At 34.8% G+C, this 16,113-nt stretch overlaps 2 protein-coding genes across 2 annotated transcripts in view; one reads left to right on the top strand and one right to left on the bottom strand.

The window, feature by feature from the left end:
* The first annotated feature begins 721 nt into the window (after positions 1–721).
* LOC108044465 (fibronectin type-III domain-containing protein 3A) overlaps positions 722–16,113 on the top strand; it is a 131,646-nt gene continuing 116,254 nt past the window's right edge. The window contains exon 1 of the mRNA XM_044459442.1: positions 722–1,084. The gene's annotated coding sequence lies outside the window, so the exon portion shown is untranslated. The remainder of the gene's footprint in view (positions 1,085–16,113) is intronic.
* Positions 5,044–5,836, bottom strand: LOC108044466. The gene is made up of 2 exons (XM_017123483.2): positions 5,539–5,836; positions 5,044–5,483 (listed from the first exon to the last, which is right to left on the bottom strand). Exons 1-2 carry the CDS (start codon positions 5,720–5,722, stop codon positions 5,188–5,190), a joined length of 480 nt encoding a protein of 159 aa, XP_016978972.1. The 5' UTR covers positions 5,723–5,836; the 3' UTR covers positions 5,044–5,187.

The raw sequence follows: 16,113 nt of genomic DNA, 5'->3' as shown, positions 1-16,113 counted from the left end.
AATAACTTACGTAGCATGGACTCCAACCATTAAACCACTCAATTTCAGGAGTTCCTGTGGGTGGCAGAGACTTTGACGCCCACTCAGCTGAAGAATTTTCGAGCCGAAGAGGTTGGGAGAGAAAGATATGCACTCTTATGCACAACAAAAAATGGTTTAGTAAACTCAAAATATAGAAATATTTTCAAAGCTAATTTACAATTGGAATGCATTCTAATATGATTTTCCAATTTCTTTGTATGCAATTCAAAATAAATGTTTTTTTTACCATTACAAGATTAGCGATAATGAATGGAATGATTAATTTGGTACATCGTAAGGAAGATGTTTCAATAATCCTATATTTTGTATTTTTTTTTAAATTTCAAAATTTAATTTTTATATTTATGAAGCATGGAAATATGCTTCGAGTTTTAAGTCGAAGTAAATTCCAGAATGGTTTTCTTTCTACAAAAAATTTACAATATTGCGCTAGGCTCTTTGCTAACATTTTCGAAGTAATTACCGTTAGCAGCCAGTGAAAAAAGAGCGTTATGAAGAGCGCTCAAGAGTTGTGGGCGCAAAGCTTTTGGAGGCGTGAGAGAGAAAAGCCGACCGAATCAGCCGTTTTTCCACTCACTCAATTTAAAATGTTTTCAACCGCCAGAGAGAATCTATATAGAGGGCTTCTCCGACTCGGTTTGAATATGTCTTCGCAGCGCGCGCGTTCGCATCGGAAATCAGAAAAGCTAGCGAGCATTAAAAACCAAATTCGGCAAGTACAATAGTTAGTTTTTTCCCATCAAATGGCTATTTCGTCGCAGGTTTTTCGTCTGCAAAAATCGTCGTTATTAACCTTTGATCGTTTACCGTTGTTTTGTTACATTCGCGTTATTCGTTAAAAAAAATACTTGTTACGCATTTTAAAGAAAATATAAAATAATGTAATGCAGTGAAACCCAAAACAACACAATTTTGGCTGCTTTTCGGGTTTTGAGCGTACGCGTGTGTTTTTGTATAAGTGCAGTAAAAAATAAAACCAAAAAGCAACAAATAAATAAATAGAAAACAAAAGCAAATCAAAGGCAAAATTACTTGCATACTTGTAAGTTGATATTAGTGTGTGTGTGTGTTAGCATATGTTGCATTATTTCACATACTAATTTGTATATTCTTCACTATTTTTAAAATTACAATAGGTATGTTACGCTTTTGGATTATTTTAACGGTTTTTGGAGTCGGTTTTTTCATTGAGAAATATGAAAAAATGATTACAATATGTTAGCATACACACACACCTACTATAGCGGCGGGCAAAATGTTGTCTGTGTATATGTGGGTGAATTGGCAATACCTCGCACATGTATTAGTGTGCGTTTGTTTTTGTTGCTTTTGCGGCCAAGTGGCAGCAAAACGTTGCAAGCAACAATAACAATGATGGCAAAACAAGTGCAGTCAGCAAAACCAACTCAACCAGTGCCTCTCTCGCTTTTTCTCTCTCTCTCTCTCTCTAATATTCGTTTTCCCATTCCGCACTCACTCCTTCCCACCCATTGACGCAACTGCATGGTCAGGGCTTCCTTTACTGTTACTGTGTTCATGCGGGTCCCTGTTTGTTGGAAAAACATGAATTCATAAATTCCACTAAAAGTCATAAAATGGAAAATAATTTTGTTAATGAGCATGATTATACTTAAAATATAACTATATGTTTGATGTATAAGAAATCGGCTTATCAATACCGAAATTTTATTTTAACATTTCTTTGCTTACAAATTTTTCTGATTGATCAATATTCAAACAAAAAGTTTTGCTTTGTAAAAGAATAGTGAGAATCATTATGTTGTCATTAAGTTTTGAGTTTTATTTAGAGCTACTCTTACTTTTGAATTAAAAGATTTTTTAAGATTAATAAAATTCTTTAAAATCACGGCATAAACATTGCGATTTACTATCTTTGGTCGTATTTGGATTTTGGCTTCGCGCTTTTTGCTCTTCGCATTTCGCTGCTCTCTTTCCGCCAAACAAAGCTCAGCCGACACTTGTCGCGCCTTTTGAGTGTCTCACCTCACAGCACCCACCGTCCACCTTCACCACTCCCTACCCGCCCCTTTCTCTTCACTCCTCTGCTGCACGTCTGCGTCTTTATATCTTTAACAATTTTTGCTTTGGTGTACTGAGCGTAAACTAGGCTAAAACTCAAACAATATATATTTGCTTGAATATTGAAAATTTATATTTTCGATATTCTGTTGTTAGTAGGTTTACAAATATTTTAAGATAAATGAGTGTTGAGTCTGTAAATTTTATTATAATATTATTAGGTTTTTCTGTACACTTACTTACATCATACTCGCTTACTTAGTTAATATATGGCTTAGATATTTTTCGCATTTGTAAGCATTTAATTCGTAAAATTTAATTATTCCTAGGCCCAACATATTTTAAGTTAATCTTTTAAAATAAGAAATTGTGCTTTCTTCCAAAAAACATATTTTCCTAAGTGTAATCTCTCTTGCCTTTCCATCCCAAGGCGTTTTTCGCTCGCAGCTTTTGCGAGTTTCGTTCGATTTCCATTTGCTTTTAATTGCATTTATGCATTTTTAATCGAGTTTGACTTTGGTAAGCTTTTTACTTTGGCATATGCTTTAGTTCGTCGCCCAGAAGAGGGTTTGCCGAAGGCGAAATGGGCTGTTACAGATCCAGGAGATAAGTCTTAGTTTCGCCCCTTTTGGTAGTGAGATGTTTGGACAAAGTTTTCTAATTGGCCTTGACGCCGTTTTCCGAGTTTCAGAGCTACTAAAAGCCAAAAGTGCGAAATTGTCTGCGTCTTAAATGAGATAATTTATTTGCAATTATAATTTGGTTCATTAAAGTTGAATTAAGGGCTTGCGAAACATTCTGAGCGAATGGAATGACAATATTTGAGGTATAGGAATGAGTATGATAAGATAAAAGGACTGTAATTAGTGACAACGTTATTTTGTTAATATTTTTAATAAATTATTTGGTGTCCACGGCTTGGAATAAAATGAAAATGTATTGTGAATTTGAAATGTTATTTTCATCCAACACACTTTCCTGAACAATTTCTGAACCTTACCCAACAGCTGTTGCATCCTAAACAAAAATTTCTCTGCTAGTCCTCTTAAAAGCTTAATAAAAGTCGTAGTGCCCCACATATACCATCGACTTCCCTAGAGCCCCTTCAAACTTATCCAGCCCACTCCCGCAAAGTTAGCAATTTAACATATGTTTATCTGCTAATCATGGAAATGCGATGCGGTGTTGCAAAACATTTAACTAGAAAACCTCGAGTAAAAAGAGAAAAAAAAGCGAAACAGCTTTTCCACCGAACAACAACATGGGGTGATGTACGTATGCCCCTCTTACCGGTTTCCCAAAGCGACCATATGCCAAAAAGCTAAACCAAAAATCGCACACACATTTAGGGATACATCAGCAAATACGGACAAAAAATAAGCAGGCTGCTTTGACATTTCGTTGTCTGGCCACGCGCTCATCTCGAACAAGGTCTCTTACAAGGGATATTGCAGCATTAGGGTGGTTTAATTTGTTTAGAAATAAAAAAAAACAAGACTTTCGAAATAGCTAAAAAAAAAAACAACATTAAAAATTAACTTTATAAAATGAAATGTAAGGCATATCTACTAAATTTAAAATAAATTACATTTTTTCTGTGGTAATGAATATTGGGGGTAGAGCTGGTAAAAGTGGGGATTTTGCATTGTGTTTTTGCCTAAGAAAAAAACTGGTTTTCCTTATATGAATCCCTAAGTTTAAGGATTAAACTTAGCTTTTATCGGTGCACCCTAAAAAAAACCTACTTTCAGGAACACATTTTGTACATCGGCACACTCAAATAATTCGCTGTGCTCTGTATGCCAGTATGCCGAAAAAAAGGGCAAGACATAAATTCACTCGCTTTTGTCGCTGCCCACGCGTCACGGGCCCAAAAGCAACCACCCACTGAACCCACCCAACCACCCGCTAAAACCACCCATTGACGAGCTCACCCACTCAACCACCGTGTACGCCTTAACATTTACCTTGTTGGCCCGAAGTTGTCTTCCAAACATTTGTTGCACTCTTCGTGTAGAATTCGTTTTTCACGACTCTGTCTATTCACCAGGCTTTTTACGGCACCTCTCTCAAACTCACTGCCTATCTCTCTCTCTTCCTTTCTCCGCCTTTCTCTTTCTCTGTTTACATTGCTCTCTCTTTGAGGTAAGCGACGCCGGTCCGGTACGACGTCATCGCAAAGGTCAAAGAAAAACAGCGAGAACGAAATTGAAAAGTACAGAAAAAATTTGAAATCAAAACACAAATTTAAAGTACAAAAAATTAATAATGATTTCCAAAATCATCATACAGTGTAATATGCCAGAGCAAGAATAAATACTTTATAGCCCAAAAGTTATGTTAAATGTTTCCCTTCAACTAAGTTTTTTTGTAAGAATATATTAATTAGTAATTTTCAATAAATTCGTTGAGTGTAATGAAGCTTTTTTGGAATATTAAAGGGGTTCTGTCCTTGTGGCTGGTGGGTGACTCCTCGAGGGGTGGTGGTGCAGATTGCGTAGGGCGTCTTTGGTGGGTATCCAACCATATGGTAAATTCAATGCACAGAGCAAATTGTCACTTGGCGGAGCAGACGCTTCATTTGGTTTTCAAATTGAATAGGAAGCGACGCGACATTGTCGGGCGTCTCATTGCCTCCCACTTTCCCAAATATATATTCCATTTGAGAATTCGTCCTCCACTAATTGAGACATTTGTCAACTTGCGTAAATGAGCAATCATTTTTCAAAGGCATCTTATTTGCCAGGGGAATTAGGAGACACAAAGTTTATTGGAATATTCCCGATAGAAAATTGGTATTTTAAACAATTAAGCCAAAAAACTATTAAAATTAAGAAAATAAATTAACATTAAAATATTAATTTTATGTTCTTAAAAATTACTATTTATAATGTTTTAAAAATGATATATTTATCATATTAATATTGCTATAACCACCATTCAATTGTTAAAATACGTATGTTGATTATATAAAGAATTTTATACTTTCGCGTATTACGGCCAAATATTTATAGAACAGAACAGACAATTTTTTCACGTTTCTATTAATCGCAAATGACAATATGCGATTTATGTGTGACGAGTTCTCCTGTTCTGTGATCTTGGCTACTTAAAACGCTTTGACTTAATCAGCATACTTGGCATTTTTTTTATGATGTTTGATGAACTGGTAGTGTCCATCTTTTGAACTTTTTCAGTTGGGATTAGGTTTCCTAGAGGTTCCGCTGACTTGACCGACTTCTTACTGGTTTTTTTCTCTACCTCCGACACTATGGGGCTTTTCTGCACCAACTTCTTTTTGTTTTTAGCTGTCTTCGGCTTCTCTAAAATCTCTTCCTTGTCCATGGCGTTCATCTCAGTCATCAGTGTGACGAAGGTCATGGGAACCAGAAAATAGCGACCTTTCGAATGAGTGATTTGTTTTATTTTAAATATAAATTTATTGCAATGTCTTACCATCAAGTTTCTGCAGGAATCCCAAACGCTGTCCCATCTCAAGGGTTTGTTTCACAGGGATTTTCAGTTCATCCTGCGACAATTCTGTATTTTTAGCTATGGTAACCACGATTTCACGCAGTGTAGCCGGCGAATTCAGCAACTGAAGCGTGTGCACTATAATAGCCCCATTAAAGTTGGGCATATTTTCGATTTTTTTTGGTGATTATACTACAGTTTTTATGTGTTCTATCACTAAATATGATTCTAGGAACTGGAATCTACGTGCAAAACTCAAAAATAAACTGGGCATCTAGAGATTTATGTGACAATCAAATACTTCGCTTGCTATGAGCCGAAAGTTTCATAGTGTTTGATTTCATTGTTTTTCTCTTTCGGGGAGTGCAATAGGTATTATGTAAACTAGAAAAAAAAAAATTTTTTTAAATAGACCAAATTCTGTATCGATAGGAAGCTGATAGCTAGATAAAGTATCCTTTGTTCCTTGTCTGTCAGATGTAATCGGCACGGGTTAAATTTTCATCCAGTTGGTAACAAGATTTACATCGACTGGCCGACGTCAAGCGTTTATCTATCGCCGTTACAGAAGCTGGCCAATACAAGGGAAGTTAGCCATATCTATCAATAATCCACGGCCCATAACAACAGGAGTGGAAAAAGAATTGAGCAAACTTTGTCACACAGTTTTGTCCAATATTGGCTTGTGATATTTACATCAGGGACGCCTTTGTGCTGACGTTTTTCGCTGTCGCTGCTACTGCTGTTCCTAATCAGCGTGGTCTAAATATAGAATCCCTGACCGCCCACTCGCAACTCTTCGGTAATCGCCCCCAGAATATATACCATATGGAGGTTTAATTAAACTCGTTTGTGCAAAAAAAAACAGCAAAAAAAGGAAAACAAAGCAAGATGTTTATACACAAGCCAAACAAGGACAAAGTTTTCGGTATCAATCATGTTTATAGTGGCAATTAAAGCTTTAACAGCTGTCAAAGTCAACGGACAAGCAAAGATGTCAATGCTGTTGCATCCTCATCGTCAGAAGTAGATTAAGTGATGGAAATCCCGAACGAAAAGTTTTGAATTAAGTTGAAACAATATTATTCATTTATAAGCTCGAAAAATTATGGCATCTGCAAGGATGCAAAGGACGGTTGGGAAACTGCAACCCGTTTTGTTTACCTCTGTTATTGACAGCCAACGGTAATTTAATCAAAAAGTGTCAGTGTTGGCCATATGGCAGCCGTTGAAGCGTTCTGTTGGACCCCAATACAAAAACGGCTAAGAAGAATGCGACATCACGGATATTTCATGTTTTTTCAATGCCCTTCAATTTAAAAAATATGACGCCTCTAACTCAAATTTAAATTTTCTTAACATTATTATTATTATTAATATTTAAACTTAAATTTAAAAATTAAAAAACTAAAACTTATTGACTTGATCATATATATTAGGTCAACGTTATCAGCAATAAATAATTTGTAAATTAAATCGAGACTTTTACTTTAAAAAGAGCATCTTAATAATGGTAAAAAAATTACTTTTTGTTAGTAAACATTTTTCTTATCTAGCACTAATAATTAAAAATATTATTTTACAATATCAAATAACGGTAAAGTTCTCAAAAAAAAGTTAATCACAAATTCACAATAACCCATTTTTTTATAGCCTAAAGCTCTTGAACAGTATTCAAAACATAGCTCGTAGGCAGCGCACTAAAGTGTGCTATGATTTTTGCCTTAGGCCCTCTTGTGTGTGTATGCAAAAATGGAGTTTGTGGGTGGGTTAAATTCTTTTTGATTTCCGTTTCGGATAGGCCCCTAAAAATAGAAGTGTCGAAACTCATGGACGACAGCATTGCCGCCCAAAGCGAACATTTATTTAACATGTTTGATGTTTTCCTCGGTTAAATGTAGCATTTCGACTCCGAACCAACAAAAGCAAAGACCGGACTACCAGGAAATTCGTTTGTTGATTGTTTGGTTTCAACGTTCTGCACAGCTAAAATAAAAGAAGAATTTCCGAAAAAGCTCACACAGAAATTCTATTCTGAAAATGCCATTTAAAATGCAGTGCAAATGTTATTTTAACACTTGTCACTGTGCACAGAAACAAAACACGAATGGATTTTTTTATGGTGCCAGGAGGTGAAAGCATAAGGCAAGTTTAGAATGACACGCTTTCCTCTTATTATTTATGGCACGTGAGAAAAGTTGAATTGCAAACAATGTGAATGCTGGTATGGGATGTTTTGGACAGGAAATCCAGAGTTATTTTTGGATTTAAAATTGATCGTTTTAAGTATTTCAATATTTTTATGTTAAGAATGTATAATGGAGTTTTCCATTTTTACGTACATACTAATTATTGGCTATGTAATACTTATTATAACTATTACAATCATCTTGTCTTTGTCTATATATATATATCTTAATATACCTTGATATTTTAAAAATATCATATCAGGTGCAGTGCATAATATCTATGCATCAATTTAAACATCCTCTTACCTTATCTACATTTCCTCTTCATTCACCGAATTGGTTTAAGTTTAATTTGTTAATCAAATATGCCCAATTGAACGGAAATTCCCTATATCAAATGCACAAACACACACTGTGAAATTCACATCTTCTTTGACATTTATGCAGAGCCAACCTATATGCACACAGTGAGCTCCAAAGGTGTGTGTACGTGCGAGAAGGATACGCACATGTGTGATAAACGACAGCTTCTGCGACCTGATAGTTATACTCGCTGTGTTTTATTCAAAAGGTTGACTTGACCGGCTATCCTTTCCTGTATTTTCCTTTATTGTGCCTTTACACCCGACAAAATAGGGTTTACTCCAAAACCAGTTGCTTATTTTGGATCTTAAAATAGAATAAAGGTTGCCAAGAAATAAATTCATTATAAGTGTAATTTCTTATATCCAATTTCTTAAGACACGAAAATGTTTTTAGTTTCAAGCTTTTTTTACAGCTTAAAAATAACTGCAATTTAGTTTTTTTTGGAAATAATATAAAAACGTATCAACTATAAAGTTAAGCCATAAAATAGCTCACTGAAATTATTAGAAATATTCGTTGCATATAAAAGTATTCTGAAATCATTTTTTGTTTGAAGAATACTAACTATATATTTTTTTTAAAATTGAGATTGGCTGTGTTTTTGATTTAGTGTTAGGAAAAAATATTTAGGAAATCTTATTTGATAGACAATGGTTCGCCAAACTACAAATTAATACTTTGTGTATTGAGTGTTCTCTGGATGTCTATTTGCTCAACCTGTGTTTTCGGTATATAAAGACCATGCAAGTGACAAATTATATGCACAATGGTGCAGAGGGACGGCATCGGTGGAGACAGATGAGTTGTGTGGAAGTGTCAGCATCAGTGTCAGTTTGCGTTGTCCCAAGTAAAATGTTTTATGTGCAGCCAGCGAGACATTTTTGGCCTTGTAAAATATGAGTTGCATTTTGCAGCACCGGACGGCAGGCCATAAACTTTGACCTGCTCCACCTATGTGCCATATACACGGTCTGGGATCTCGTATATCAACTAATTGCACTTTGTTTATTGTCCATGTGTGTGTTATCCATGTTTTGTGGGCTTTGTAATTTGGTTTTATGTCTGGGACGTGCCTTCTCGGCCAATTGGAAATTTTATACCCATAGATTGTCAATTATAATTGACTTGTTTTCCATTGCAAAACAGTCGGGGCAGCTGTTGCGAAATGTGATTTGCATTTTGTTGATTCACAAGAATTAAAAGCAGGTCCGTATGGAGCTGTCTAAATAACAACAAGACATTGTTTAAGACGTTTTGATTGAGCGTAAGCCTCTTTTCTTGCTTAACCAGCATTAAGTAAGCCCCTACACAGTGATGCCCAAAAGTATGCCACAGCAAAAAAAAATTTTAAATGTTACTGGAACCAACAATATTCCTCTTTCTCCCATTTTTCCCCCAAGTCAATTAATTGAAGCCATTTCTTGTTCTTACTTTCGGGGAGTTTCCCTCTTTTACACTGTCACATTTTCTTGTCTGACGCGGAGCGTTTGCGTCATTTTCGTGCGGGCAACTTTTACGCACTTGCGTCTTAATTACTCACACCGTTGGTCCGCCTTCGTTTCCACCATTTTCGCCCCACTTTTCCGGACTCCCTGCGTTTCCATTCCATGTTTTGGCCTAAATCCTTAAGCTCCATTCACAGTTTGCCTGTCTGCAAGCCGCTTTTAACGTTTGTTTCTACCCTCTGCGAGAGTATTTCGATTAGGGTTATATAGCCAATAGTCGTGACTGATATGTACTTGTTTAAAGATTCGGGTGGATATTTTACAAGTTGTAAAATATGTATAAAATTAAGTCGGATAAACCTTTTAAAGTATTAATCAAATGTAACATTTTTGCAATAGGCAAACATTTAATTAGTGGAGGGGATATTTTAGTAACAAAAACATAATTTTTTTGTGTTAAGCCATTTATATTTTCTTAAGTGTATTCAGGTAATCGCTTAGTTTTGAAACTAAAACTTTTTATCGGGTTTTCTACTTCGTGTTGCCCACGCATCCAGGAGATTCGTTTTGAGTTTCTTTTTTATATTTACTCTAAGCTAAAATAGAGTATTTGGATTTATATCCACAAAGTCACTTTCAAAATGATAGGGGAATTTACTGAATCTTAATTTAGTGGTCTTTACAATTGAGGAATAAAGGAAAAAACTATTCCAATTTTTGTTTATTCTTGTTTGTTAGAGTAAAACACGGTTTGAATTGTTGTTTTTTAAATAGTGCGCAAAAATTTGTGAACTAACAGAAAATATATTATTTATTCCTTTTTAAATTTACTTACTTTAGAACGAGTGCGTATTGAATAAAAAATGTAATTTGGGAAATGTATGTGACCCTTTGATGGTATTAGAGTATTTTTTCTTCGGCTTTTAAATTTCATTCGTCACGGTCTTATCAGTTGAGGGGATTAGGCTACTGTTCATGGGGCTACATATAAATTTCCCTTTTGTGCGGCTTCTTCATCAGCATCCTCCTTATCCCCCTCGTCATCATCATCATCGTTGTCTTCAAGGACCTGCTGCAACATGTTTGCATTTCATTTGTTAGCAAGTTGTCAACATTTTATCTATGTTATAATGTCTTGCCTACTTTTCTTTTCCATTCTTTTGCTTTCGCTCCTTTTTATATATATAATTTTTTTTTTGGTTTTTGCTTTTTTGCTAAGCTTAAAGGTAAGCTATTAAAGTTGAAGTGGGTGGGAGAATAACGGTATGTGTGGGTGGTGGTTTGTCATTAGTCAAACGTCATGTCATGTGAATGCGGGGTGATGAGCGTGCAGCGAATTTATCATTGGGCCGCATCTAAGATAAGCTTAGACCACGCGGCGTATGAGCAATAAAACAAATTAATAGAAATATTAATCATACGCCGCATGGGACCGAAATGCCAGAGATCAAGAAATGGCAGGACAATAAACTAAGCACAACATAAAAGGGTAATTGAAGTGCAAATTTCAAGCATCTTTCATTTCTGATTTCTAAAACCAATACCACGCAACTATGAGATGGAAATTGGAGTCGGTAATGGTTTTCTAGTTATTACTGCTTGCGGTAACTTTTAGTTTTCTTGCTTGCTGCTGAAGAGCAATTTGAATTCGTTGAAATGTTGATAATAGGAAGCTTATCCGGTTATAAAATACATATTTAATACATATTAGGAAATATAGTATCGGTATTTTGATGCGGTAGCACTCTAATATAACCTGGTTATGCCGGTGGTTATTAAAGTGATGTCTAACTTGTTGCGTTTGCAACGCCGAAAGCTCGAAATCGTATTCGGGTTTTCAATAGTTCCTACGAGGTATCGCTCACTCATGCGTCGTGAGAGTGGGAAGTCTTTAGAGAAAGAGAGGTTTCTAGGAAAACGGAGAGGACTTTCATAAAAATACTCATTGCTGAGAGTATGTAGCCGGTTTGAGTGGAAGCACAAACGTTTAATCTTGAGTTTAAAGTGGCTCTGACATTTTTATGAAAAAAAGTTTGCGCAAAGTAAGCCTTGACTTGGCAAACTAAACTAGAGTTGGCGAGCACTAGGAATTTTCCAGATTATAATAAACATGGGAAAATATGTAAAATTTGATTATAATTTTTTTAAGTCACAAAAATAAATACAATATTATTTAAATTATTATTATTTATACCTCGATTTTTCTTAAAGTAAGTTCGAAGGTTTCCCTGTCTTACGAAACAAACCTGTTTTAAATAAAACTTATGCCTTATTAAATATTTCGGTTTATTATTGGAAAATCGCTCGTGATTTGAATCGTTAAAATCCTCTTTCCTCGCATAAAGAAGATGACAAAGACTAAAAAATAAACACAAAGCTTAAGCATTATAAATTTGTTGTATTTTCCAAACTGTTTTTGAGTTATTTCGCTTTTATTAAACGGTTTTTATAGAATCAGGCTGGTTTTTGTCTGTGCCAATTCGAAGAATTCCTTTTTTTTAAGATGACTGACGCATTTTTACTGTTTGTTGATATTATATATTTAGGTCAAAGATTTCCAAGCGTCAATTATTTATACCCTATATATATACTAACTTAACGCTGCCTTCATAGAAATAATAAAAAGTATACAATAGAACGTGCTTATCAATATAAAAGATTGCAATGTGAAAAGATCAAAGCTGTTATCTTAAATGAAAGAGAAATAAAATTAAAACGTTGATGTTTCCTAACACTACGCATATACTCCGTGTTTTATTGTTTTTAAAATATAATATATAATATTAATAAAAATTTAGTTTTATACAGCCGCAAGGGTAAATAATCTTTCGAAGTTTGCTACCTTTTTTTTTTCTTATGCTGTAGATTTATTTATTTTTTGTTACCATCTTGCGGTGCTAATTAAATTTGTTGGCTTACTCACAAACTGAAGCGCCGGCACACAAGGACAGACCACACAGATACTAAAAGTATCTGCGCCCCCAGAAATCCCTTTCCACGTCATTCCTTTGGCGTTGGCAACTTAATTGCATTTTTCCGAGTTTGCGGAGAGCGCATCGTTTTGCAACTTTTTCCCCCGCAGCTCGGCTTTATTGATAATACAGAAGCGTATGGTTTGCAATGCCACGCCCGCCTAGTAACACCCAGTTGAGTGACTTTGACTTTCATTTATGACTGGGGCGAGGGGTGTTTACTAAATAATATCTGTAAAATATGATCTCAAATAATTCAATTTTATTTCAACACTTTTATTCTGGTTTCCCTTTTATTTTGTTGTTCATTTATTTTTCCCACCCACTGATTTCGTAATTATTGAACTGTGCAAATATTAGTTTTATTTGAAAATGTTTCTGCATTTCAATTATGAAATCGCGCGTTCGGAAATGGAAATGAGCTCACAAATATTTTGCGGCTATTTTGTAAACAGCTTTCTCGCTTTCCTACCATCCGTGCCAAATTAAATGCACTGAAATAATATCAAATGCGTTTTAGATAATGTTTTTCCAATTGTTTTCATTTTGGTTTATGATATTTATTTTGCGGCTGGTTCTTTCGCAAGCATAAATTAAGTTCTTTGTAATTCATTTTAATACATGTTTTTGTTTTTGCGCACAAGCCCTTTTAAAATTTCCGCAAAGCCAGTTCACCAAGTTCAACCAATTAGCATTGCCTTGTTTGCTTTGTTTTAATTAGTACTAATTTATCATTTTAACAAGAAAGGAAAGCTAACTTCGGGCGGAGCCGAAGTTGATATACCCTTGCAGAATACTCTGTAAATTATATTCTCCAAAATTATTCATATGATGCATTCTTAATACTCATAAAAAATCCGAACTTCCTAGCTTTAACAACAACAAAGTTATGGCATTTCCAATCGTTCAGTTATATCGTAGCTATAGGATATAGTCCGCCGATTCTTATGAAATTTGGTAGGTCGGATTGATTGGCCAAATATAACACCCACAGAAAATCCCAAATTCCTAACTTTACAAACACCAAAGTTATGGCATTTCCGATCAATCAGTTATATGGCAGCTATAGGATATAGTCGGCCGATCCTTATGAAATTTGGTAGGTCGGATTGATTGGCCAAAAATAAAATCCATAGAAAATCCCAACTTCCTAACTTAACAAACACCAAAGTTATGGCATTTCCGATCAATCAGTTATATGGCAGCTATAGGATATAGTCGGCCGATCCTTATGAAATTTGGTAGGTCGGATTGATTGGCCAAATATAAAACCCATAGAAAATCCCAAATTCCTAACTTTACAAACACCAAAGTTATGGCATTTCCGATCAATCAGTTATATGGCAGCTATAGGATATAGTCGGCCGATCCTTATGAAATTTGGTAGGTCGGATTGATTGGCCAAAAATAAAATCCATAGAAAATCCCAACTTCCTAACTTAACAAACACCAAAGTTATGGCATTTCCGATCAATCAGTTATATGGCAGCTATAGGATATAGTCGGCCGATCCTTATGAAATTTGGTGGGTCGGATTGATTGGCCAAATATAAAACCCATAGAAAATCCCAACTTTCTAACTTTACAAACACCAAAGTTATGGCATTTCCGATCAATCAGTTATATGGCAGCTATAGGATATAGTCGGCCGATCCTTATGAAATTTGGTAGGTCGGATTGATTGGCCAAATATAAAACCCATAGAAAATCCCAACTTTCTAACTTTACAAACACCAAAGTTATGGCATTTCCGATCAATCAGTTATATGGCAGCTATAGGATATAGTCGGCCGATCCTTATGAAATTTGGTAGGTCGGATTGATTGGCCAAATATAAAACCCATAGAAAATCCCAACTTCCTAACTTTACAAACACGAAAGTTATGGCATTTCCGATCAATCAGTTATATGGCAGCTATAGGATATAGTCGGCCGATCCCGGCCGTTCCGACTTATATACTGCGTGCAAAGGAAAGAAGGGTGTGTGCAAAGTTTCAATCCGATAGCTTTAAAACTGAGAGACTAGTTTGCGTAGAAACAGACAGACGGACAGACGGACAGACGGACAGACGGACATGGCTATATCAACTCAGGAGGTGATCCTGATCAAGAATATATATACTTTATAGGGTCGGAGATGTCTCCTTCACTGCGTTGCACACTTTTGACCAAAATTATAATACCCTCTGCAAGGGTATAAAAATGTATAATTTTACCAATTATTGACCATTTAATAGTAAACATTTGCATAGGGAAATTTTATTAGGTTAGTGCAAATGTTTTATTTAATTTAGGCAGACTTTGACTTTTAACCAATGACCAAAAATAACATACAATAAAAACAGATTTTAGCTTAATATAAATTTATGTTATATAATATTTTTAAAATATTAAATTTTATATTAAAAAAACTAAAGAAAAGAATCTCTATATTTATTATGATTTTGCCCTAAGAATAAAAGAAAAACACCTTTCCAGTCATTGCCCATAAAATGTGAACAATTTTAAATTTCAATTATTCAAATTATTATTCAATTTACTTCGATTTGTGGCCAATACAAAAATTATTATTAAATATTTAACGCGGGGAATGTTTATAATCATAACAAATGACATCTAACTTCCTAAAATTGAAAATGAAAATAACTTATTTTCCCACTAGCAAAATATATTTGCATACAAATTCAATCAGGATTTTAATTTTTTTGCTATTGAACCTTTGATGCCCAAGCTTAGTAAGTAGTCTTTCGACATATTTAAGTAGTGTAAATGGAATAGAAAATAACTTCCGGTATAATATATGTATTATTCAATGATTTGGCTGACCGCAAGAACTCGTACAACATTTTCTGGTGTCTGCCGGCCGGACACATTGCTCATACGCCAGGTCCTCCGCATAAAATATTGAAATTGTTGACCGAAACGCAATTTACACATACATTTTGCATATTGACCAATCTCGGTGTGTGCGTGCTGGCATGTGCAAAATTGTTGAATAGATTTTCATTTGCATTTGTGCAGATCTAGCTGATTTGGCCATTGCATTCAATGTTATTTTTTGCAATTTATTTCGGTGTGTGTTGATTTAATTTGATTTTCGTCGTGGCCAAATAAAATTTAAGTAAAATGCATTTAAACTAAGGGCTTAGGATTAAATCAAATTTATTTACCGACTAAAAATATTTATTAATTGGTTTAGATTTGGCTTTGATTGCCACTAAGTGAAATTTGTTTATAATTGGTCAACTAATGTTTAGTTCAGTCAATGAAAATGACTATGAAACCACATTGATTCAAAATACTTGTTGGCATGTAATAATTGCCATTTTTAGCCAGACATAAAGAAAATGCTTCAATAACAAAAATTTTCCAATTAAAGTATGATTTTTCAACAATTTAAAGGGAACTCCCTTCTTCACTCAGTTGAGCCAACATTTTCTAGTCATAGCCATAACTCTCCTTTTCTACTTGCATTTATGATTTGCTTTTAATTAAAATAAATATTTTATGGCTTTCAATAAACAATCTGCCAAAAAGCAAAGGGGCAAAAGGGCAAAAAACAACACAAGTCAAACTTTCGTCTCG

The sequence above is a fragment of the Drosophila rhopaloa genome, unplaced genomic scaffold (genome assembly GCF_018152115.1).
Source record: "Drosophila rhopaloa isolate 14029-0021.01 unplaced genomic scaffold, ASM1815211v1 contig_2, whole genome shotgun sequence".
NCBI classification, from domain to species: domain Eukaryota; kingdom Metazoa; phylum Arthropoda; class Insecta; order Diptera; family Drosophilidae; genus Drosophila; species Drosophila rhopaloa.
This window is presented reverse-complemented; position numbering and strand designations above follow the sequence as displayed.